Genomic DNA, 25,330 nt, shown 5'->3' with positions numbered 1-25,330 from the left:
GCAAGATAAAAGAGTTCTATAGATGTGTGGTGGTGCCCACTGCACAACAATGTGAATGTACCTAAACCACTGAGCCTGCATACTTAAAAATGGTTAAGATGGTTGATTTGATGTTGAGTGTATTTTTCCACAACTAAAAGTTTAAAAAAAGAAAGAAAGAAAGATAACATCAGGAAAACCCCTTGTGGGTACCTATACACTAGATCTTTTTTAAGTAAACATTTTAAATTTGGTTCATTCTATTCTTTGTCTGGGTCCTCAAAAAAAGAAAATAAACAAAAATGCATCAACATAAAATGGTCCTCCTGGAAGCAGAACTCAGACATATGGAGACCAGTGTCCCCAAACAGAAGACTAGGATATTTAGCATGTGACACATAGGTTGATCTGCCCTTTTAACAGAAAATATCATGCCACTCTGCCCATGGGCAAGGACAGCCTACAAAGACTCAGAAAGAACTCTTGCCCTCGCTGCCCATTTGACCTTTTATGGACTGCAAGAACTGGAACAGTAAGAACATTTTTTTCACTCTCCTACACTGGTGAAACTGTCCCTAAAATACTCTTTCCATGGACCACCAGATTATCCTGAGAGCCCCAGAGATTCAGCAGATATTCAGAGGAGGCTTCCAGACGGAGAAGAGAGTCTGAGAAGAATACACAGAAAAAACAAGGTTGAAATAGCTCTGAAACCACAAAATGTGGTTACATTTACAAAATGTAAATCAGCTTGAGGCTTTTTCTTTTTATTTACCACACACAGATCTTTATAGACAAGACTTAGGCCGAAGACCAAAGTAAGAATTGTGGTTTCATTGCTGGTTTTGTTTTGTTCTCTTCTGCTGGGGGTCTTTTTCTTTCCAATAGCAACTTTGGATTTTTACACTAAAAATTAATAAACCTTACTGCCACTCTACACATGCACACATTTGTACACAGAAGGAAGGCTCTGCTGGAGGCCCGTGATTCAGCAGCAAGTCCTGCTGGGCTGTGTGTTGGCCTGACTTTTTGGAGAGGGGTGTGGCTGCACAAGAATTCATAAAAGCATGCTGAAAAGACAACTGAAGACAAATATTAAATTTATGCTTTTAGGGAAATCAAGGCAGGGAATAATTTAGTAGGGAAAATAATCCTGGTCTGGGGCTAAGTCTTAGGAAATAAAAGAATCAAATCTCTACCGGGGGATGCCCTACTATAAAATCCAATGATTCTCAATGAAGGGACCAGTAGGTAGTAAAAGCTATTTTTCATATTTCAAGCAGCCTATTGGAAACTGAATATCTGCCAGGATGTGGTCACATGGGCTATGTGAAAAGTCAAATTGTTTTGTGTCAAGTAAAAAGTCAAGTCAACAAGACAACACTGGTTGTCTCATCCCAATCAAAACCTCTGATTGGGTATTGATGAGACCAAGGGTATTTCTAGAATGAGGTTTTCCCTTCTCATTCTACTGTATGTCTTTGATTAATAGGAATGGAATTACAGCTGAGTGCTTACTTGCTAATTCCAGTTCAGCAGGCAAAATCTTACAAAATGCTGGGTTAGCCAATAGAAACAATAGAAGGGATCCTTTGTGGTGAAAAGTTTGGGAACTACCCTTGAGGCTCCCCAACCCCTCCCCCAAACATGCACAATTCCAAGGGAATAAACAGGCTTCCCCGGAGCCAGAGTGGAGCGTGCCTGTTGTGTGAGAAAACTCAAAGAGAGACAGTGTAAATTAACTGCATCTGGTTAGATTGAGTGAGCAGGGGGAGGAGATAATTAGTTGGCATTATAGGAACAAGGGCAAAGAAGAGAGTTCTATATTTACTCAGAGGAAATCCAAAATAGACTACTTTGCACCCGTTTGGTGCTCATGGGGGATCTCAACAACTCCAAGTTGGCAGATGTTGAACACAGGGACTGGATACACAACTCAACCAAACCCCTGACTGACACAAACCACCCATCCCACTTCCAACAAATGGAAACCTGACCATTTATCTCTTTCTACTTCCCAATGAAGGGAAGGAGGCTAAGGTAAGCCCAAAAGATATCCAGAGGCAATAAGGCAATATCTTCAAACAAAAGCCTTACAAGTGAGCAAGCAGAAAAAATGCATCTGTTTCTAATGAAATGGGTTCTCTAAAAACCTAATGAGGGCCAATTTATCATACCCATTGGTGTGTATGTTTCCATGTGTAGATGTGCAACATTTCAAAAATAACACATATTTCAAGCGATGCAGAGACATCACTGGGCTGTTTTATTGTGCACAGAATAGTAAAAAAAATAAATGCCAGAGGCACATAAAGCTCTATAATATGCAACCAAGACATAATTTCCACCTTCTGAGAAGAATGTAAGTCATTCTACCACAAGCAATGAAAGCATCTAATTTGAATATCTTCTCTCTCTGTAGATGCAAAAAGACTACCTTCTTTTGTATCTGCAACATGTGTTTCATATAGGGTGAAAGTGTGAATACGTCGGGCTTTATCCCTGGGTGCAGGCTACATGCAGTTTCTCAGAGTCAGAACTGCTCAGGGTGCAGTCATCAGGATGTGGGCTGATGAGAAGTAAGGTGCAGTTTAGCATTTACAGGTCGGCAACCATCTCTAAAGCTGGCTTATGGGGTATTTACGACAAAAGAAGATGTACTAGTCCTGAGGTTGGAGGACCGTCTTGAAAGGGGAGTGGAAGTGTGTGGAGAAGAGATGATCCGGGAGGTCAGTGTACACGTGGGAAAAGACTGGGTCTGCATCTAGGCTGTTCTCAAATGCTTCAGATTCCACCCCCAGAGGATCCTAAAGGCATCCTGGGAGGTTAGGAAATGGGGCCACGTGCAATCAACACATCCAACTCACATAAGTCAGGACAGACAGGGCCGGGGAGAAGGAGGGAGGCTGTGGCAGCAAGGAGCACGAGCCGAGGACAGGCGACTGTCCCAGTGCCAGCTCCGCTCCACCCAGCTGTGCAATCGTGGGCAAGTCACGTCACCATTCCCCAGGTCAGTCTTCTTGTCTGTCAGGTGAGGAAGATGGCTGACCCCAGAGAGTTCTCCCAATTCTTTAACTGTAAGCGTCTATGCGCTTCCAGAGAAAAGAAAAACAAAAAACCAAAAAAGGAAATTCCAAATGGCTTCCTAAAACGGGTCTCACCTGAACCTCCTCCAATGGCAAAGACACCCTACACATCCAAGAAACATTTTACATTTGGTTATCATCCTCTTGCAAGCATCTCAGAGAAGAATGCAAAGCTGCCCATGGATACTTTAGGAGCCTCCTGAAACCGAGAGTGGCAGGCAGTACCATCCAGTGGTACCACCAAAGACCAGAGGGGCTGAGCACTTCGTCCAAGGTCAGAAGTGAGGACAGGATCAGGATTCCAGCCTCCTCATTCCTAGGCTAGGCTATACTTTCCACAAAGAAACCAAGCTGGCTTTCTGGGAAGAATGCCAGAGGTTCCATTCTCCCAACTGAGAATTCATTGGAATATTGGAATAACAACTTTGGAGACTATGGTCTCTCCAATCCATTTCAGGACCTGGCTAGAAACACGAAAACCCAAAGAAAGAAGCAATAGGGAATTATTCCGTTTTTTAACGAAAGAGAAAAAATTAGGGGTGGGAATAGGGGATTTCTTAAAAATTACATGATTGCTGGAAGTTAATTTGGTATTTCTTCGTTGGTTTGTAAGTTCTGTTTCCAATCACAAAAACAGACAGCTGAGGATGCCTAAATCACATTTCAATGAATTAGCATCTTGTCCCAGAGAATCTTTCCCACTCTGAATATAACACAAGACCAGAATGCAATGCTCTGTGGTAGAATGGAATCTCCCTCAGTGCAAAAGAGAGCTTGTCGTAATCCCCTAAACTGTAATCTAAATTGATAGTCTTCAAACCCAACAGCAATCACTGAGAATGATAAAGGGGTTGCCGCTTAACTTAGGGTACACTGCCTCTTCCAAGAAACTTACTGAGACCCAGCTCTGCCAGATAGGAGAGCTGGCATCTTTTACCATCCACATACTCCTTATTAGGTTGACATCAGTGCACCTGGAAAAGAATCCCATCATAGATTTAGAGACACATGTTCAAAAAGGAAGATTCTGACTTCTTCCGAGAAAGGCCAACCAGAACAAGAAATCACATGTTGGACCAGCTTTGCCTTGAAGATAGCACAAAACCAACCTTATGGCAAATCCCAAGTGATCAGTAGTCAGCGCTGAGATTCATAAAGGAAAGAAACCAGGAATGATTGTTTCAATCACTTTGTCCCCCTACCTGTCTATGATGACGGGGTCTGAAGGAGTCTCATTTCGGTTCCCACAACTTTTCTTCTCGCAGCATCGACTGTAGATTGTACAAAAGAGTATAAGAAATTTGGTAAAATCAAGAAAATACAATGAGCATCCAATGTAGAAGCATTCACAAAAATGATTATGTCCTAGGTAGCCTCTTAGCATTTAGCTGCTTGAGCGCAGAATTTATGACCATGTTTAAAAACAACACTAGGGCAGCCCGGGTAGTTCAGCGGTTTAGCGCCGCCTTCAGCCCAGGGCCTGATCCTGGAGACCTGGGATCGAGTCCCATGTCAGACTCCATGCACGGAGCCTGCTTCTCCCTCTGCCTGTATCTCTGCCTCTCTCTCTCTCTCTCTCTCTCTCTCTCATTTATAAGTAAAATCTTTAAAAATAAATAAATAAAATAAAAACAACACTGAACTCAAAGCCCAGAGATACTCCCTCAAATTCTCATTCTATGGCTCATAACTGGGTAATTTTCAGCAAATCACAACTTTCCCAGGAGGCATATTTGTATTCTGAACCATGGACGTTGAATTTTTCAATCTATAAGGCCACTTCCAGTTCCATGTTGAATGATTTTATGATTGCATCTTTTAGATCTTTGTTTCTTAATAAATATTTGAAGAAAGAAAGGGAAGGAAAATGTATAAAAATAAACCCCAAGTAGCTGCCTGGATTTATCAACCTTATTTACATAAAAACATCTTTCCAGAGAACTCACTGTACTTTATAAACAGTTATTTATCTATTTCTATCATTTTCTAAAGATAAAGGAGGAAGACCAGAACCATGGTATATACTGTAAAATAGGAAGAAAATGAGGCAGAGGGCTGTAAAATGATAATTCCAATAATTTTCACCAAGTCTAGAACAGAAATGGGACATCCTGTGTAAGTCCCATCATGAAGACTCTGCCTGCCAAGACTTCCACCTAGCAAAGTACTGGGTACCTGGTAGATGCTCAAGAAATGCTTGTGGAATTATCTGAGAGGGAGAGAGAAAAAGAGGAAGCCCTACAGCAATTAGAGCAGATAGGAAGGACTCAGTCAGACCTGAACAGAGAAAAAAATGCTCCAATCCCACGGTGTCTGAACAGAAGACCTAGACACAGATGTGACAAAAGCAAAGAAAGCTGGGTGATAGCGAAGCACTGGAAAATCACCTCCCCTCATTGCTGCCTGCTGCCACCAGGACCACAGGCTTCTGAATACCTCCTGGCTCATTCAAGATGGTCTACCATCAACTGTAGTTGCTTAAGAATATAGCCTTGACATGGCATAGGAAAAAAAAAAAAAAAGAGACATTACCATCCATACTTGTAGGAGAATATGCACCATAAACATTAGCAATAAGCAAACTATATGTAAGCACTGCCCTTCCCACAATCTGTTTGAGTTTGAGAGTGAAGCAATACAATGGAAAGATTGCCGAAGTGAGAATCTGGGCTCTGGCATCCAACCCGACCCTGTCACTAAGCAGCTGCGTGAATTTAGTCAAATCTGTTTAACCCCTCTGGGCTTTGCCAACCTCATATATAAAATTAAAATATTGGACTCGATTCCCTCCCAGAGTCCCTTCTACGTTTAGGAAGCCGGTGAGGTGATGAGATCCCCGAGCTCTCTTTGGAAGTGATGAGAGAATAAGGAAAAGAGGGAGGCCATGTGGCTGCAGGGACCCCAAGGCCTATCACCAGCCCAGACACAGATTTGCTTTCTGGCTCTCTCCAGTCCATTTGCCCTTTCTGGTCCTCCAAAGAATTAAAAACAAACAAATAAAGAAGCATTTTTAAAATATTTAAAGTTCATCTTCACCCCTACAGGGATGTGGGATCACCCGGTGAACCATTCCACCATTCTCAAAGAGCGAGATATACATGAGAGATGCTAATCAAGTTTCACCAAATGAGCACTAAGACATTTGTAAGAAATTTAATCAAATTAGTAGGAAGTAAAAGAAAAACCATCTCAACTTTCTTAAATACCAGAGTTTGCCACCAGGGACTTTCTGAAATAATATTTTGCCTTTGAAATTATATTAGGTCTTAACTTTTAAAATTTCAATCCATCCCAAGATTAACACCAATAAAAATGCTGGCCAGCTGCTTTCCCCGCTTCCCAAAGCTCTTGCCTCTGTTCCCAACTCCCTACTACCACCCACTTCCCTCTCCTACCTTTCCTATTTCCATTGCTTAGGTCAGCAGAATACCTTTGCAGCTCAGGCAAGCCTTTTTTTTTTTTCCCTTAGCAACACAATTTCAAAAGCCCAGGCAGTCTAGTTACCTAAAGACCTTCTAGCTAGACTCCCCTTTGACATCATCAGCATGTCAACCTAACCCAAATATGTGTGCGATGCCTGTACAATTTAATTACGAGAGCACATACTGTCAGGATGTGCCAATCTGTTTAGTTTGAGAAGGAATGATTCTGAAGAGGCCCAGTAAGTTTGCAAAATTGCTCAGCTGAATTCAGCTGCCTTCCATGGGGATTTTCTCTGAAGGAAAAGAAAAACAGATAAAAATGTAAGCCTGGTGCCAGTGTAATACAATTTGGAGAATCTCATCGGGGAAGGAAATGATATTCAAAGAAAAATGCAGAGGAACTTTAGGACTGTCTTCCGTTTTCCAACAGTAACATATTTAAGTATAATCTCTAGTGTTAATAGCACAGAAAAGACAACACTTGCTTGGTGGTTGGGCTGAAATACTAAGGTGTAAAAATAATAGAAGTGGACTGCATTTGCTCCATCTGAGCCCTTCTTACAATTTCTCTGGGTTAGGCAAAACTAATTCTTTTGCTTTCTTTTTTTTTTTTTTTAAGTTAAGTTCTCATCAAGATGTCCTAGTTATTTTTTTTTAATCTGGTTTCCTCAATGACATTCCATCCTCATGCCAGTAATATTAACCCAAGTGAAGGGAAGTAGAAAGTGGAAGATATTCATGAACCCACAGTCTCCAAACAACCGCTCTGGGATTAAATCTGTGGACAGTGGATGTGAAGGACTAGGGTCCTAAGTCACTCAGATAACAAACTTCCCTTTGCTGTAGAGACAAAGCCTGGACGACCCACTTCAGCTTCAGCTACTTTAGTGAAAAGGCTTTATGGGGTCATCTTCTAACAAGCAAGTCTCTAGGTCTGAAGTTCCTGGTAAGTGATTTTTTTTTTAAACGAACAAGACTGTAAAATAGGAAAGGAAGGGGGGAAAATAAACAAAGAGAAGAGGAAACTGAACTTGGCACCAGGTTGATTGTGTTCCTAACTCCCACGGAGAGGCTCAGAAGGGCTCTTGTTCCCTAATGAATGAAAATGCAGGTTACTTCTCCGACTCTTCAGCTGGGTTTGGTTTATCTTACTCTAATGCTCACTCAGAGAAGCTTTTCCCTGAAACACTCTTCAATTTGCCTACAGGCCTCTCCGGTCCTCCCCATCTCCTCACTAAGTCTTTAAGAGAGAGAAAGAGAAAAAAAATAAACCAAGTTGGGGATGAAGGCTGGCGGAATATGGAAAATTGCCTCCCGATCCTGTATCTTACCTGCATTTTTTGGAGAGGAAGAAAGAAGGGAGAGTAGGGGGTGGCTGAAGAAGAAAAAAGCCCCAGCCCTGGACACAGGGTGTCCAATCAGTCAAACTCCTGCTCAAGACAAGCGAATGTGCCCTTTCGCCTCCAAAATCGTTTTTAAAATTCAACCCTCAACTTTCAAAAATCTGTCTCTAATTTCAAACTCAAATAAGCGCACAGCATGGTGGCTTTTGTTTTGTTTTCTTCTCCCCAACTCCTCCCTGCGATTGCATAACAAAAGTGTCTAAATTCACACCATCTGGCCGATAAAGACACTGGCCCCACTGCCCGGCTGGCCCATCTGATTAGGGCCCTGTCTAGCCTGCGCCTTGTGGCGAAAAGTCACAGCTGTGGGGTTTGCTCGCGCTCAATACAACTCTGTTATTAGCCAGCTGTAGGCCTTGAGACGACTTCTGTTCAAATTATAATATCTTTTAACCCTCTGAGCATTGAGGGCACAGGGGTGGCTGGCAGCGACATAACAACTAGATTTCTCCTTGCTAATAATTGGCAAAATGAACTAAAGCAGGGAAGAGGAGTGCAGAGACAAGTGGGGAAGGAAAAAAGTTATTCCTAAAGAGATTTATTTTGTTCCCTGTGATAGCTAAGAGCCAATTTATGTGGGTTTTTTTTTTTTCCTAAGGATTACAGAACATAAAACATTCAGGGAAATATGCCCAGGTATACTCAAGAACACCATGCAAAGGGACCTAAGAGTAAGCAATAACCCCTGAGAACAGCGCATCTGATTCATCCCTCAATCACTGACTGCTCTCACTGGCCCTAAAATGTGGGAGAAGCAACTTTCTTCCCTTACTGGAGAACCAACCTGCTCTGACTGACAAATTGAGATCTTCCCTTCTGGATACATCCAATATTTGCCATCATCCCAGCTATCTCACACACACACACACACACACACACACACACACACACACCCCTCCATACACAGTACCCATCCAATGGGTCATTTATTTACTCATAATTAATATTTGTTTTAAATTCTAGTTTTGGGAAGAAAATCGCAGAGCGTCTTCCTGGGTCTCAGATGCGGAGAAGTTACAGTACATTAAATTTTTATATTGTGTTACTAATGCAGACTAAACTAGAGGCTTTAAAAATTGATGCTGTTACTTAAACAGCATAAAATGAGGAGGATTTGATTGGGCTTAAAAATAAAAATGTCAGCCTTAACTACAGCTGAATGGGGCGTGCAAGTGTTATTTAAAGTGATAGGTATAATTCGTCAGACAAAGGGCCAGTTTGGGGGGTTTGTTTTCTTTTCTTTTAAGAAGATAATCTCTCCAAACAAAGACGTTTAAAAGTATAAAGAGGGACAAAAAAAAAAAAAAGGTCCTTGAATTAGCCAACCAAATCAAAGTGTTCTAACTATTTAATCTAGGTATTACATGCTAGTTCATCTTGGAATTCCATTTCCTTTCTGAACGAATCTATCAGGGGCCCTGGGATAGTGGAGCGTCTGTCTGCTGACTCCATCACCCACGGCCTCTCCCAGATTCTCAGGCAGCGAAGCTCCATTCCCCTCCGCTGAGGCCACTGGCTGAATTGAACTTTGCATTTGGCAAAGTTTGTTTTTCTAATACTTGGTCAAAACCAAAACAAACATGGCTGATTGTTATGGTTTCTTTCTGACTGCGTTGGGAGGGAGCTGGGGCTGCTGGGAGCTGCCCATAAAACAGTCCAAACTAAATCAGATGGCCTGCAATTACCCAAAACTAGCAAGTCTGGAGCTGGTCCACGTTCACTGGGGCAGTAGCAGAGGAAGGAAGGGCTGAGGTTTTCTCTCCACTCAGAGATTTGGGGAGGAAGAAAAACATGTGTGCAATAGACATTTAAGTAAAACAACCACCTCTTTCCAGAGTTTCCTTTTTAGATCCTCTCTCGTTTGCCGGGGGAGTCCCCAGTACTCAAGCATTTGTTGAAAGGGTGAATGACTAGGTGTATCGATAAATTTCCTCTAAGTTTTCATTCTCTTCTAGTTAAGCAGAAGAAAGGACTCAAAATGGAATGATTGGTGTCCAGAAAGAAGATGGGGAAAGATGCAGGAATCTGAGGAGAGTGCACCTCTCACAATTCGATGCTCAGAGTCCAGTTGTGGCTCTGGACCCCCCCCCACCATGGGGTCGTCTCCCTGCCTCTCCCACTGGTGGTCAACCGGACTGTTCTTTCTACCTAGTAGTTTCTCCTGACCTCAGAAACTCCCCTGACACTGGGAATTCTAGGAGAAGCAACATCCCCGGAGGAAGGAAACCCTCCCGCATTGCAGACAGGTGCCTCAGCAGTTTGGGGGGGGGTGGAGGGGAGGTCCACTCCCAGACTGCAAGTCTTTCCAGTGCTTCCTTACTCCACAAGTGTCCCCTCCAGGAAATCTACCCGGACCGGGTGGGACAGGCAGGAACCTAGCAGTCTGGACCTTGGGTGGAGACCCCAAACTTGGTGGGAGGGCTGCCCAGCCCCTCCTCACACTACCACGGGCCGCTGGACAGACAACAGAGACTTTCCTCATAACGGAGGAAACTTCTAAGATACCAGGGGAGTGAAATCCTAAGTGGTTCTGGATCTCCTTCTGGGGTTTTAACGGATATGCTGTAAGAATCTGGCCTTTAACGGGGAGTACTAGAGGATCGGCCCGGGGTAAGGCCTCCCTCCCTGCAAGCCACCACTCCTGAAAGTCAATGCCAGGGACGCACGGGAGAGCAACGAGCACGGCCCACCTGCCCCGCTTTCCAGCAAAGCCCGCAGGAAAAAGCGACACTTACCTGCACATCACTTCATGCGTCAGGAGAACTCGGCACATTTCCGGATTTTTATTTTGTCCCTCGTAAGCTATGGGCTGCAAAGGAGTTGGGGAGAGGGGAGGAGGCAGGGCAGGCAGGGAAGATGTGAGGGCAATGGAGAGACAAAGGAAAGGGAACTTCAGAACAAGCACAGAATCGGCTTTTCCCCCTCTGCCCACCACTGCATTAGGAGTTAGCACAGAACCAAGCTGTGGCCTGATTAACTCAAGCAAAAGAATAATAAAGAAGTTTGCCCTAGCGAGGACATATTTCCTGCAAAAGGGAATGTTTCGGGGGACGGGATCTCCCAACAATTGCTTCCTCTCTTCACCCCTTTGCTGCCCTACCCCCAACTCCAGGCTTAGAAAGAAACAGGACAAGGGAGGGAGAGAGAAGGAAAAGATTGTTCTCCAGGTTGGACAAGGTGCTAGTTGATGTGAAGAGGCACGTGAAGTCTGACCCAGGAAACCAAGGTGGGGTGGGCAGGGGCAGATGGCAGCGGGGTGGGATGGGGGTGCCCAGGAGAAGAGGAGGCGGTGGACCCGTGGACCGCCAGCTCACCTGCTTGGTGACCGAGTCGATGAGCCTGACGTACAGGTCCTGCTCCGTGCGGACGCCTGCGGGGCAGGGGGCAGGGGGCACGAGGTGAGGGCCACGGAGCCACTCTGGGCACCCCAAGCCCATCACTGCTGTGGGAGCGGAGGCCCAGGCAGCCACTCCACGCTCCCGGCTGTGGGTAAGCACGCAGGCTGTGCGGTCCTGGGGGCAAAGACCACCCACCCGCCCCTCACCCTGACCCGGCCTCCCTCCCGCAGCCCTGCGCTCCTCAAGCCCGGAGGCTGCCCTCAGGCGACTGCGACAAGGTCAGATGCCCTCCTCGCAGGAGAAACGCGCAGGGCACCGGGCCCCCGCTAAGCTCTCACCATTGCTGTACAGGAGCTGTAACTTATAGTGGGTGCCGTTGTTGGTCTTCTCGTTTCCTTGTTCCTGAAAAGACAGGCAGCAGCGTTCGAATCCCTTGCCTCCCAGCACCCCCCACCTACCCGATGAAGGAAAAACCAGAGAGCGCGCCCCACACCGCCTCCGCCTCCAGCAGCCTTACCCGGCTGCTCTGAACAACCCCCTGCCCAGCCCCAGGTCAAAGGGCAAGACCGTCCGCCAACCAACCTCTGAAACTTGCTAAGGCTCTTGACCCTCTCCAACCCCTCTGTCCCTGCCCCCTTAAGATTGTCCTCAGAAGTTTGACCCCCAGAGCCGGGACAATAGGACACTGTGCCAAGGCTACCTTTAAATAGGCCCCACCCCAACTCAACCGGCTCCATCCGTCCTTAAGAAGCCCCAAGAAGGATGCAGGGACCTGTCATTTGGAAGGGCAGCGTTGGTTTGGCTCTATCCCACCAAGATTGGAGCCTCTAGGGCCATAAGCTCAGAGACCCAGGTCCCGATGCAAGAGGGACCTCAAGAAGCTCCTGCCCTAAAGCTCGCATCCTGCAGCTGAGGAGACTGAGGCCCAGAGAGGGCAAGAGGCTTCCCTTTGGTCACATGTCCATTTCATCTGAGATCAAATCCAGTCCCCCACACCCGAGCCTGGGTCAGGAGTGGGCACTGCACTGGGGAGCCAGAGTGGGAGTGAAGGCAATGGGGAAGGCGCTCCAGGACTGGGCTCTGGGTTTCCACCCTGCCTGCCTGCCGGCGCTGGCAGGTGCAAAATAAGAAAATACAACCCGGAGAAGGGCATGCTCTGGTCTGAAGGACGTCTGCTCTGCAGTCCGTCCACGACCAGGCTCTGCTAACGACCCAGAGGCTGGGTGCGCAGAGCCGCCAGCTCCCCCGCAGCGTGTGGCGCGGGGAGTGGGGCCCCCGAGGCGGTGCCCGGAAATCGACTGATTCCGAGGCTGGGACGAGAAGCCTCGATTTATCATTCCTGATGATGTGAGTGGAAAAGTGTCGCGGGTGACAGATGGAATCTTTAGTGCTTTGCAAGGAGCTAGTTATGAGGCCGTGGGGCAAAGAGGGGGACCTCCGCTTACTTTGTCGTTCTCCACAAAATCAACGAAGGCTGTGCGCTCAATCTCCACCGGCTGCCCCTGCCTGTCATAGAGCGCCAGAACGAAGTGAAAGAAGTTGGATTTCCTCAAGTTGGAGGGAGGCTGCTTCTCAAAGTGGGCCCGGGACAGGGCGACTCCGCTGCGCAGGAAGAGACATGGGGGACACCGGACAGAGGGAAGGAGAGAAAGACACCATGTTACCAACGTGCCCACACAAACACCGGGGAGGGTCAAGGTCCTGGTCCCGGTCCAGAGTTCTGGGCCTCTCGGACCCTTTTGCAATTCGGCTTAAGGAGAGGGGACTCCGTAGAGGAGCTGCGGTGGCCACAGGGGCCGGCTGGCGGTTGGCCGGGGAGGCCGCCGCCCCTGTCCACTGCCACCACCCGCTGTTGCAGCCTCCGGGGCGTCCCAGCGCCCTGCAGCTCAAGGTCTGGCCTTTAGTGGAGACCAGAGGATCGGGACTGCGGACCAAAGCCCACAGCGGTCCCTGAAGGAGGCAGCCCAAGTCTAAGCCGGTGGGGGCACCGCGATCTTCACCCTCAGGTAGGGCCGCCGGCTGGGTCAGGATTTGGGACGAGGCTCCCGGGGTAGGGCAATAAATGCCTTCTTACTTTTGAAGAAGTGACCCTTTTCTTCATCTTCATTGGAGTTACCTGTCCTAGTGCTACTCTGGATCTCTACAAAAGTTGGTGGGTGGGAACTCCCTGGGGGCGGGCGGGAGACCCAGAGCCCACGCCGCGGTCCTACAGGGGAGAGGCCTCACCTCCCGCTTCCCTCGGTCTTCCGAAAAGTTGAGCCCCAGACGGTGGCTGAGTGAAATCCCCGGGACCAAGGATCGCGGGCCACTGCGGAAGACGTGATCCTGGGGACCCCGCCCCCAGAATTGCTGCGCTTGGAGAAGCCAAAATGTTATTAAGAGGCAGAGAGCGTCCTCGCCTGGGGCCAGGGGGATCCCCGCCTAAGCTGCATCTCCCCGCGGCGCCAGCCAAACCCGCTGACCGCGAAACCCTTGTTGGAGGACCCGGGAGGCGCCCTCGAGCGTTTTGAGTGTATGCACACACCTCCCTGCAGACCTGTCGCGGCCGGGGACAAACTAGCCGCCAGATCACATTTAACAGAAGTCTCGGGGCCCAGGCGAGTGCGCAGATGGCCAGTGCTGCCCCGCGGCGCTGCGATCTCTGGGCCTCGCACCCCAGGGCGCGAGCCCTTTTCCCTCTTTTGAACGGTGTAAAATTTTGGCTGGAAACAGCCACTCGGGCTGCCTTTTCCAAATTTAACAATTATTTGATCGGGGTAAAGGAGGAAAGTAGGGAAGGTGTCTTGAAGGTGCTTGGCCAAGGAAACGCGCCTCGGAGCCGGCTCTGCGAAGCTGCCTGGTTTCCCTCCGCCTGCGCCCTGCGAGTCCGCAGACCCCGGGCGGAGAGCCGCCCCTGCCTCGTGCCGTCTGCCGGGTGGGGAGAGGCGCGCCCCGGCCCCGGGCAGACGCGAGGGAGCCGTGGCCCGCCCGGGTCTCCTCTCCTCCAGGGTGGCGCCTGGTTCGCTCTACCCGGGACACCTGGAGACGCGGCCTGTCTGGGAAAGGAGTAATCTCTCTGCGTGATGTCAGGACTTGGAGGGAGATGGCTAGGAGAGCGGATAGGAAGGCTGCAGTCGTGGGAACAAGTCCGTGGGCTCTTTGGGTTCGGGTTCGGGGGAGGGAGGCTGCCCCTTGAAGATGAGGACGCGGTGACCGCGCATCCCAGCCCGGTAGCGGCGATGAGGGCAGGAGACCAGAACGTCTTTGTGGGGTGGCACCCTGCACAGGGCGTTTACTATCTCAGCACGCGGACGCTCGGAAACAAAGTCAACTTCAGTAACTAGCGGGGGGAAAAAAAAAAAAAACTAAAGGCTGCGGATCCCTGCGTTTGTGGCCCGTCTCCTCCTGGCCTTTCCGTCTTCTGCGACTCGTTCTACCGTTACTCCTGCGTCTTTGCTTTCCAGTCCCCCGGCTGCCGTCGCCCCCTCCTGCGTGCGCCTGGGCCACCGTCCTCTCCGGACGCCTGGACCCCCCAGCCTAGCGCCCTCCCCCGCCCCCGAGCTCCCGGCCGCGCTGCCTTCCCAGCAGCGGCTCCGGCCTCTCCCGCTCCTCGCGTCGCCGCCGCCATCTGGCCGCGGGGCGTCCGGCCTCCGGGAATCACCGGGCGCGATGCGGGAGGAGAGGCGCCTGCGAGCGGCGTGGAGCAACCGAGGAGCGGCCGGGAAGCCGGCTCCCCCGCGGCCGCAGCTGCAGCTCGGGTCCTCGCGCTCCGCTCCCGGCCGGGCCCGCACCCGCGGACTGAGCGCAGAGCTGCCGGGCGTGGGATGCCACTTTGGTTAATTCTCTTCCCAAAGAGTGGTCTGTGCGGAAGGAGCGGGCGGAGACACCCAGGCGGACCCAGGCAATTCGGAAACTCGAGTGTTGGCTGCGGGGTAAGTAAGTGTCCCCTGGACTGCGGCGACCTGCCTGCCCTAGGTCGAGCCCCAGCGCGCGCGCGGGGCCAGGGCGACAGATGGGGGGGGGGGGGGGGGAGAGGGAGAGCGCAACGGATAGAGAGGGGTGAGAGCAAGAAAGGGACCGAGGGAAAGACTTTAAGATCATAGCAACATGAGTGATCATCGCGAGGCCGTATGGTTGGTTACCTCTGAGCCGCGACATTGGCGTCCACCACGCCGACATTCCGCACCCAGGACCTGACCGAATCCATCTCGGCACCCAGCGATTTCTCTTTCAGAGCTGGTCCTCTTCCTAAAGTATCTTGAATCCCAAACATTTAAAAAGTCTGGTCTACTGTCGCTTTAAAAATACAGAGTTACAACACTGTCCCTACTGTTCCCAATGCTGTCACCGAACCGTCTCCTCCAAAGCAATCCAAGAAAAGGGATCAGGAGCCGAAGTTTGAGTCTCTCTTGGGCGGGCGGAGGGGTGGGGGGGGGGGCGGGTGGGAAAAGGAGATAACCCGTCCTTTGCTTCGCGCGTGAGGTGCGGACTGATGTAGTTAAAGTTTGCGTTTTATCCTCCGCAAGTTCAGATGCGCCGCCTCGGGGCCTCGGTCCTAGGTCGCTCGCATCCTTCCAGCGGCAGCGCTGCCTCCAGAAAGTGATCACAATTTAGAAGCATCACCTGTTCTGGGAGAAACAGGACGAGATTGATGGCTGCCTAATCTCTCCCCTTCCTCCTGGTACCCCCCCCCCTTACTCCCTGCTCCTCCCCACCGCACGAATTTAGAAGAAGAAGAAAAAAAAAATCCCCAACAGGATCAGTTGTAAAAGGAAGGGGAAGACCCGGAGCCGAGAGGAGGCGGTGGCTGCGAGCACCGCGGAGCCGGGCTGCAGCCGCGCGCGGGCCCCATGAATGGGTTACTACGGCCGCGGCCGCGGGAGGCGGAGCCGCCGCCCGATAAGGAGCCTCATTTGCATGGACGCTCGGGATTGGCCGGCGCCGGGCAGGCCGGGCCGACGTCCTCCGGCGGCGCGCGCCACGCTCGGCGTTGCCGGGAGCCCGGGAGGTGAAAGGGGACAGGAAGCCGTGGACGCCGCGTCCTTGCCCGCACCCCGAGAGCGTGCGCGGGCCGGGGCCCCCGGAGCCTGCACGCTGAGGCCGAGCCTTCCGGCGCGGCGGGTTGCGCTGTGCTCGCTCAGTCCGCCCGCGGGAGCAGCGAGCTGGCGCACATCTTGCCTCTCGTTGCAGATTTTTGTAGCCTGCGGGGAGGCACCGTCATTCCCAGCCTTGGGGCTCGGATCCGCGTGCGCCTGTTTGCGTAGACGCGGAGAGGGTGACCCCTTGTACTTGTGTTTCGTGCAAACGATCCGCGGAGCAACCCAGGTCCCCGAAGGGCTCTCCCCCCCCCCCCCCCAAGTGTCCGGGAGTGTCACGGGGACACAGATTGTGCGTGCGGTTTACAAGTTGTTGGGAGAGGAGGAGGATGCATGAATGGAGGCAGGCAGCAGGGGGAGGGGGCGAGCCAGGCTCGAGGGTTCGGCCAATAAATGGAGCGTCGCGGGGGGAAACGATCCCGGGGCAGACACGAGCGGGAGTCGCCCCCCCCCCGTCCTCCCCCCCGCCCCCGGTGCAGAGAGCCTGCTGACAGATCGTGGTCCCCGGAGCCCCCACCGCCCCCTCCCCTCCCCCTCCCGTCCCCGCAGCCCGGGGCGCTGCAGAGGAGCTGCAGGGAGGCAGCGGGGAAGTCGCGGAAACTTTGCCCCCGGCGCGCGGTCGCCGCGCTCCGGGCCGCGGGCTGGTGGCCGGGAGGCGCCGGCAGCTCCGCCAAACAGCTGAAACCCTAGACGGCTTTTTTTTTTTTTTTTTTTTTTTTTTTTTTAACTACGCCCGGGCAGCTCGCGGTGGTGCCTATTAAAAATCCTCCTGGCTGGGTGTTATTTTCTGGCTTCTCCTTTTGTATTCTGATCTGCGCCTAGATCTGCTGCTGAAATCTAGAACACCAGCGCGAAAACAGATTTGAAGACAATGAATGCAAATCTGTGCTCAAAGACCATCTGCCGTGGAGGAGACAAATCAGCTGTTCCGCACAGTTCGAGCGACTGCGCCCGAGCCTCCCGGCTTCGTTACTGAGAGGGCCTTGGCGAAAGCCTGCATTGCGTTCGGGAGACTTTCCCCCCCTTCCTTGTAGGGCTCCAGTTTGATTGTGAATTGACTCCCGAGCAGATCCCTTAGGTGTAGGTGAGCGCTCAGACACGAACTGCGGGAGTTTGCCGCTAGAGGACACAGCGCCTTGCAACTCGTTTGCCAGAGCGGGCTGGAAGCTCGCACTTTCAGAAAATGCCGCTCTCTTGAGAGAGGGACGGGTCTGCGCCTCGCCTCTACCCCAGGGGCAAACCGCGCGACCCTACACCGCGCCAGCGGATCGCGCTCAGGATGCGCAGGTCTCTACTGCAGATATTCCCTTGAAAACCAATGAGGGGGCTGGGGGGTGAGCGAATCCTTTATGCACATAACCAGGGTCCGGGGATTGGGGCAGTGGATTTAGGGGGCGGAGAACGTGAAACCTCCGCCTCTGGGTTGTGCTGCTTGTGGCACCCGCGACCCCAGGGCTCTGGCTCGGTCCTGCTGGACACAAGGGAGCGATGAAGAAGGACTGGGCGCCCGGATATGGCACGGGACTATTGTAAAAACCGAGATAGGAGTTGTCCATGGAAAGAAGGAGGGTAGGAGAGAAATTTGTAGGATTGAAACTTCTACCCTGTTTCAATCTGGCAATTCTCTGTTATATGCGGCTTTATGGATCCTTTCGGTCCCTGCAAACACTAAGTCCTCCGAGTCTTCTACCCAGGCCCGCTCTCTTTATAAATGTCTCCGAACCTAAACCACCCAGCCCCATTCTCGTCTGGGATCTGTGCCCAGCGGAGCCAATGCCTTGGGTGGCGGAGAGCTGATGAACCCAGCGATTTTTTTCAAGGGGCCTCTGATCTGCGGCACCTCCACGCTGTCCAAGGGAGGTACCGAGCCAGGTCCGGGGGACCGCGAGGCAGCCGTGGACCCGAGCCTGGCCGGACAGCCTGCCCTCGGGTGCGGGGTAGCTGGGTCAAAGGGCAGAGCCCGGGTCAAGGACGCTAGCTAGCTCTTCTCTCCCGCAACAGCTGCCACCCAAATTATGCCCTCCAGGAAGCCAATGAATTGGTCCCTTCTCTGGGCTCCCTGCTGCCCTACCCCAAACTAGACCGCCGCGCTGCACGGGAGCCCCCACCCCGCCTCCCAGTGACAAGTACTGGGGCCGCGGTGCCCTGCAGGGCCGGAGTTTGGGAGAGCAGAAACCCGGGAACTTTGACCTGGGCGGGGGCGGGAGCTGCACGGCACCCCTCCTAGCCCTCTGCGCTACGGGTGCCCTGTTCGCGCAGCTCCCGGCGCTCCGGCAAGCAGCCCTGCGGGGGGCCCACCCGCTGCGAGCCGCTGGCGCCCAAGTTCCCTCTGGGCGGGGACGGAGTTCCCGGGCCAGCACCGAAAGGAGGGCCGAGGGGACAGGCAGTTGGGGGGGAGAAGCAGCCTTGGGGGTCCAACCAGGCGGCGCTTTGACATTTGGGGAGCAGGGAGCGTCTCTGCCAAATGAGTTGGGTTTAATTCGGTTTGTGTGGGTTTGGGGGAGGATGGACGCACAGTTGGCCACCCGCGCGGAAGGAGAGTTGGTGACGAAGTGAGCGGCTGCTGCTGGAGGGTCATTCCCGTCCCCGTAGCCGCCAGCCACCCCCAACAAACCTCCTTTGAGAGCGCGCCACGGAAATCCCGCCCCGAGCCGCGCGGGGGCCCGGCGGGCGCAGCTGAGGCCCCGGGAAGCCCGGCCCTGCGGGGGCGCAGAGCCCGCGCGCGCATCCCCCGCTCCGGGCCGCCAGCTCCGTTCTGCCCCGTGCCTCGGTCGAGGAAAAGCTAAAACGGCCCTTATTAACATTCTCCCCGACATTCTAGGTACACCAAATTGAAGTGGGGGTGGTGGTGTTTCGTCTTTCACCCTGTCCCCTCCTTTGTTCACGCTTCCCAAGGAACTCCCCGGTCCCCTTTCCGTTCACGTTTCACATCCGCACCTCCGTGCGCTATGTTCAATTTCCTTCGGATCGGTTTTAAAGCCCGTTTCCCCAATCTCGTTCGGTCCAGTCTCCTGGGCATCGCATCTCTCCTCCGGGGCAGAGGTTCGGACGTTTTTCTTAGGAAATTGTTCACCAAGCCTCGTTCTCGACAGGCAGGACCCAGGAGTGAAATCAGAGGTGTGAAAACGCCCCCTCCCCTTACAACCTGACCTTCACCCCCACCCCCTAGACACTCACTGAGGCGCCTGGGTTACGCAGCCCGAAGAACAGAGCCTGGCTAGTACCCAGGGAATTCGATCCATAGGGACAGGCCGTCTGGGTTTTGTAAATGGAACAAGTAAGTGTCTCTTAGTAATTTTTCCAATTTGTTTGTGTGTTTTATTGGGAACCTTTGCTTTTTGTTTGTCGGAATAGAAGTAAATGGATTTGCTCTCCATTTCAAAATCCTGCCCCAATATTTAGCTCACAGTTCTTCGTGGACTGATTTTTTTTTTTTAATATCCAACTCCACTAACTCCCACTCCAAATTTCAACATCGGTATTTTTCTTACAGAAACTGGACTTGTATGCTCCATAAATAAGAATTCCGGGGGGGAGGGAGAGGATACTACTGTGTTCACAAATGCACCACAAATATTTCAGGAGGACTCCACCATCCCATCCCGAACAATTCTCTTTCAGGACAATTTGGTAAGAAGTTAGATTCGCTTCTTGATTTGTTTTTACATAGTGAAGGAGATTGGAGCAGGAACAGCTGCAGAAACGCTGAGGCAAGGAAGAACGTTTTCTAGACACATGATATTGCTTGCACCCAGGCCAGTAGGGTCACTGCAATGAGTTTACCCAAAATGGGCTGAAGGAGCCAGAGTTGGCTCTGCCCTAACACTTGGCAACTCCAGAAAGCTCTTCCTCCTCTCATTCCTCTTGTTTTCCCCTCCTCTCTGGCTTGCTCCCTCTACCCTCAGTCTTCCCCTTCTGAAACACACTTCCTTCCCATTTCCTTATTCCAGGCGCAGAGAGTGAGGGAGCCCCGAGCCCAGGCAGAGAAGCAGAAAGGTCAAGGGAACAAATTTTCGAGGCAGCAGTCGCGCGTGGACGTTTGGAGAGCTAGCGGCGGAACTGGGCCCGCCGCAGCGCGAGAGTGGCTGCCGGGGACGCGTGTGCTTTGGGAGGCAGGTGATCCGTAGAGAGAGAAGCGCCTTCTGCAGCCTCCACGGGAACCTGGGGGCCTGGCTTCCTGGGGGGAGGGGGGAGGAGGGCATGAGCGTCAAGCCCGCGATCCAGCTGCGCTGGGGTAAACCGGCGTTGCAGCCCCTTCCAGGTACTTGTGCACGAAGACTTTGGCATCTCCCACACAGCAGCTCTTAAGGCCCAGCCATCGATGGCAAATTGACAGGCATTAAGGGACCCAATGGAGTAGATCCTTACTCAAGATAAGGCCGAGAGTAAGATACAAAGGAGCGGAGGTGGCACGTTCACCCAGTACTTCCTGCGTGCCAGGCACTGCCGCACACTGTCTTACTTTTAAACCCGACAGCAATACTTCCAGGGGGATTTATTTGCCCCCAGTTGACAGATGTACAAAATGAGGATGGGAGATGGCCTCTGGGCCAATAAATTAGGAAACTAGAAACAAAGACCCACACCAGTCTTCCACTTCCAATGCACAATTGGCGTGCAATATAAGGCCTTTAATCAGAAAAAGTTAAATGTGACTTCCCCCCTCCTCCCTTTTTTTTCGGTTTCTCAGCTCAGTTGAGGGGAAAGATAACTGAAGAGCTTCTCAGAAATGCGCCCCCCCTTTCCCTGGTGGTCCCCGCCCCCCGCCAGCCGGCTGGGGAAAGCCCTCGGGACCTCCCAGCTCCCTCCCAGCTCCTTCCCGGCTCGCGGCGAAGGTGTGAGCGATGTGTTGATTATTCATATTTTCGCCGAGCGTACACTCCGCCGCGGCCGGCGCCGCCACATTTCACACGTACACTCACGTACACACATGTACACGCGCGCACTCCGGCCCCGCGCTCCCTCTGCACTCTGTGCGCCCGGGGGTGGGGGGGATCGCGGCCCCCATCCCGCACCGCCCTCCTCGGGTAGGGCAGGGGCGACCAAAGGCTCCCACTCACCTTCCCCAGGTCGCCTCTCCCTCCTGGCCCCCAGAAACACACCCTTGGCTTCCGGATCCAACTTTCTTCTCCAGAATACACTTGTTTTCCCAACTCCCCCTCCTGAGTTGGGGGGTGGAGGGGTGCGGTAACAACTACAAACCTGGCACCAGCTAGAATTTCCATTTGACGCTAGGCGATCTCTTCCTCCAACACACACACACACACACACACACACACATCACTGTCACCTCCACCCGCACCGCACACCTCCGGTGGCAAGAGAGAAAATCGAGGAAAAAGCGCACTGGAGTAAAAATGCATGCTTTCAAGTTGTCCTTGAAGGTGTCAATTGGACTTCTAATTGTGGAATCTTCTCAAATGCTACCCAAGGCCTAGAAATTCCATCTCCCTCTAATGGGGACCACACACACACACACACACACACACACACACACACACACACCCTCACCTCCGCACCTCCGCACCTCCGGGAGCTGGACACGCATTTCGCAGCAGGTGGGTCCAGGGAGTGCGGGACCTGGCGCCTGCGGTGAAACCTCAGAACCAGCTGGGAAAACAGAGCTGGCTCGCGGGGCCGAACGGCTCCGGCCCACCCTCCAAGGGGCGGCTGACTTCCATTCCACTCTTTCTGGTTTTCCGAAGGAGAGCAGAAGGGGGTCACAAGCTCTGCGGGCACCCGCTGGAGAGCAATCCCAGGGGCGCGCCACTCTTGGAGCAGTTTTTAGCAATGCTGGCCACACCACATAGGGGGCGCTGGACTCAAGACCTCCAGGCCCTAGCTACTGCACTTTCTGTGGCTCTGACCCAGGACAGAGTGGGGGCACCCCGATTGCTCCTACGGGGTCGGCTGCGCGACGAAGGAGAAACTTTCCAGCTTTGGTGTCCGCAGACTGGGACACCAAAAGGTGAGGTCTTGGGAATTTGATCTGACTCTTCCGAACCTCAGTTTCCTTATTAAAAAATTGGGGATAATTATTCCCTCAGAGCTTCACTTGCCCCATGAATTAGAAGGTGGTTTAGGCGAGAGTATCTGGCACATAGTAATGTGCTCAATAAACGCTTGTTTGCCTTGACCGTCTGCATCCGTAAAATGAGCAGGATAGTGTTTGCTTGTTATACCTCACCAGGTCCCGAGAGTCACCTGTGGGGGTAGTGTTTCTCCCCACCTGGCCTGCGAGCTCCTTGAGGCCAGAATTCCGACTGACTTGTCTTTTCAGCTCTTCAGCTTGTCGCGGGGCTGGTTCCCGCAGTGGGCGCACAGTCATTTTGGTTTAGCGTGCAATCATATCTGGGAAAGTGCTTTGGAGCCTATTCGGTGCTCAGCAGGTGGCAGAGGGCACTGAAGGCCACCAAGTGGGACGTCTTTTTGGGGAGGGAATGCGACTTGCTAGAATTTTGCTTTCCTTTCCCGGGCTCAGCGCTGCCTTTTCCCGCCGCGGTTGACAGGTCGCCACCGGGACCAGAGCGCTGTTAGCTGCGGGGACCGCTGCAGGAGCGCAGGGATCGCGGAAATCGCCAGGGGATTGAAGAAAATCGCAGAGTTCTGGAAAGAACTAGCGGCTAGCGTGACAAACACCGGTTGAATGGTGGTTCAGAGAGTGCCAGGAGCCTCTCTCCCGGCCGCGCATCCTCCGCGGGAGACGCGGATAGCCTGGAGAGACGGGTCAAGGTCTCCGGCAAGCCGAGCTCCAGAGCGGCGCTTTCCAGGGCGCGCGTTAAAGGAAACTGGGGGGCAGGGTAGCAGGGAGGCCTAAGAACCCAGATGGAGTGAGCCCAGAGCCGACAGAAAATGGGGGAAGAGGACAGAAGGAAGAGAGAGGTTCCAAAATTCTGTTTTCCGCAGGACTAAAGCCTCCCAGAATCCCCTTTTTAATTGCACCTTTTTGGGCAAAGGCAGTGCATGCTTATTGCAGGAAAAAATACATAAAAACAAACAAAACCAACAACAGAATAAATTCATAACCATCCCTAACCGCATCGACATAAACTATTGATAATATTTAGGTGGGTTTCCTCCCAGTCTGTCTTCTATGCATATTTTTATGTTCTGATTTGTAATCTTGACTCACAGCATATAGTCCCATACCATTAAATATTTTCCCACAGTAACACATAATGTTGGCATAGTATTTCATTATCCAGAAGAGGCATACAGTTTATTGTGTAGTCAGGCTGTGGCTGTTAAACAGTTAAGTTGTTTCTAATCCTTCACCATTATAAGCAACACTGTGATGAACATCTTTGTGGCTATAGCTTTTCACATAACTGTAATTCTTTCTTTGAGATAAAGTCCTTGATGTAAAACTGCAGACTCGACTGTGCATGTGTTGAAGCCTATATACAGATTAACAAATTGTCCTCTTGAAAGATTAAATTTACACTCTCTTCTACTCCCACCCCAACCTCCCTCAATCCTTAGAGTTATTTTCTTTATCTAAAACTTTGCAAAAAAAATTAAATAAAATAAATAAAACTTTGCCAATAGGATATGTCTTTTGGTATTTTTATTTGCATTTATTTCGTGAATTTCCAGTGAGGGGAAATTATTATTTATTCATTTTTTAGCCACTGTTCATCTTTGGGGAGTTGCAAGTTCTTATGTTATTAAAGGCATTGCATTTTAATGTATCATATATATTGCAAATATTTTCCCCAATCTTTCTTTGCCTTTAATTTTATTCATGGCAGGGGATCCCTAGGTGGCTCAGCGGTTTAGCGCCTGCCTTTGGCCTAGGGACATGATCCTGGAGACCCGGATTGAGTCCCACATCGGGCTCCCTGCATGGAGCCTGCTTCTCCCTCTGCCTGTGTCTCTGCCTCTCTCTCTCTCTCTCTTCTCTCTCTCTCTCTGTGCCTCTCATGAATAAATATAAAATCTTTTTAAAAAATGTATTCATGGCAATTTTTTGGTGGTGGCTATAGTTGTATTTCATTTAGAATGTTTTCATCTGCAAGTAACAGATTGAGTAACTGACTTAAGTGATAAAGACATTTAATTATCTGACTTCACAAGAAGTCTGGGGGTAGATGGCCATAGGTTAGGTTTAGCACTTGCTAATGCCTAAACTACCCTGTTTCTTTTGCTCTTCACCCCATCATCCTCTGCATGTTGAGTTTTTAATCTCCTGGTCACTGTCTTATGATGTTAAGGCGGTTGATGCAGCATTAGGCATCATAGCACACATTCAAAGCAGGAAGCAAGAAGATTCTGTACCTTTGTATAGCAAAGTAAAAGCTTTTCCAGAAACAGTCCTTATGTCTCCTTGGCTATAACTAAGTCACGTATTTTATCCATAGTCAGATGGGTAGCTGAGAAAGTAAGTACCCAGTTTTCCATAGTCTGTGTGACAGGCCTCAGAAATGGGGGTTGTGAATGGCAGTTTGATTAGACAAACAAGCCCACCACACACACACAAAAAAAGCGTCTTCAATTGTATGTGATTAAATACATTCATCTTTTCCTTTATAATACCCTCCTTTTATGTTATTCTCAGGTAATCTGTTCCCATTCTAAAATAATTTAAATATTGACCTATATTTTCTTATGATCTCTTTTACCATTAAAATTTTTTCCCTCAATAAACAAATTTGTTTCTGTGGTTTTGGTTCCACTTTCATCAGTAAACACCAAAATTTTAAAAAGACTGATTTAAATAGAAGATTAGTTATGATGCAATAAAATATTTAATTCAGTCCTTCTTTCATTCATTTGATGTTTATATTTCAACTATATGCCACCTGAAATTTATTGTGGTTTATGTTATGAAACCAAAATCAAACTTGTCACCAAATTGTGATTTGTACTAATGGCATTTATTAAATAATCCATAATTTCCCCCAAAATGTGAAATGTCAGTATATACATAAAATAAATATTGAGATTTTACAATTAGAATTGGAAATTTGTGACATATTTAGAAACTAGAAAAACCACATGCTATCCAGTTACTTCATTCATTTTCTT

The 25,330-nt window shown here is 50.7% G+C and overlaps 1 protein-coding gene across 2 annotated transcripts in view; it reads right to left on the bottom strand.

The window, feature by feature from the left end:
- The window catches only part of EBF2 (EBF transcription factor 2), a 191,457-nt gene extending 175,403 nt beyond the window's left edge, over positions 1-16,054 (bottom strand). The window contains exons 1-6 of one of the 2 annotated variants that reach the window (XM_038573774.1): positions 15,350-16,054; positions 12,674-12,830; positions 11,567-11,630; positions 11,205-11,260; positions 10,626-10,699; positions 4,268-4,336 (exon numbers count right to left, since the gene is read on the bottom strand). In XM_038573774.1, coding sequence (XP_038429702.1) covers positions 4,268-4,336; positions 10,626-10,699; positions 11,205-11,260; positions 11,567-11,630; positions 12,674-12,830; positions 15,350-15,480 — 551 coding nt within the window. In that variant the 5' untranslated portion in view covers positions 15,481-16,054. The remainder of the gene's footprint in view (positions 1-4,267; positions 4,337-10,625; positions 10,700-11,204; positions 11,261-11,566; positions 11,631-12,673; positions 12,831-15,349) is intronic. The other variant, XM_038573773.1, reaches the window with a different exon arrangement.
- Between the last annotated feature and the right edge of the window lie 9,276 nt (positions 16,055-25,330).

The sequence above is a fragment of the Canis lupus genome, chromosome 25 (genome assembly GCF_011100685.1).
Source record: "Canis lupus familiaris isolate Mischka breed German Shepherd chromosome 25, alternate assembly UU_Cfam_GSD_1.0, whole genome shotgun sequence".
Taxonomy (NCBI): domain Eukaryota; kingdom Metazoa; phylum Chordata; class Mammalia; order Carnivora; family Canidae; genus Canis; species Canis lupus.
Note: the sequence above shows the minus strand (reverse complement) of the source record. Positions and strands in the feature narration are given on the sequence as shown.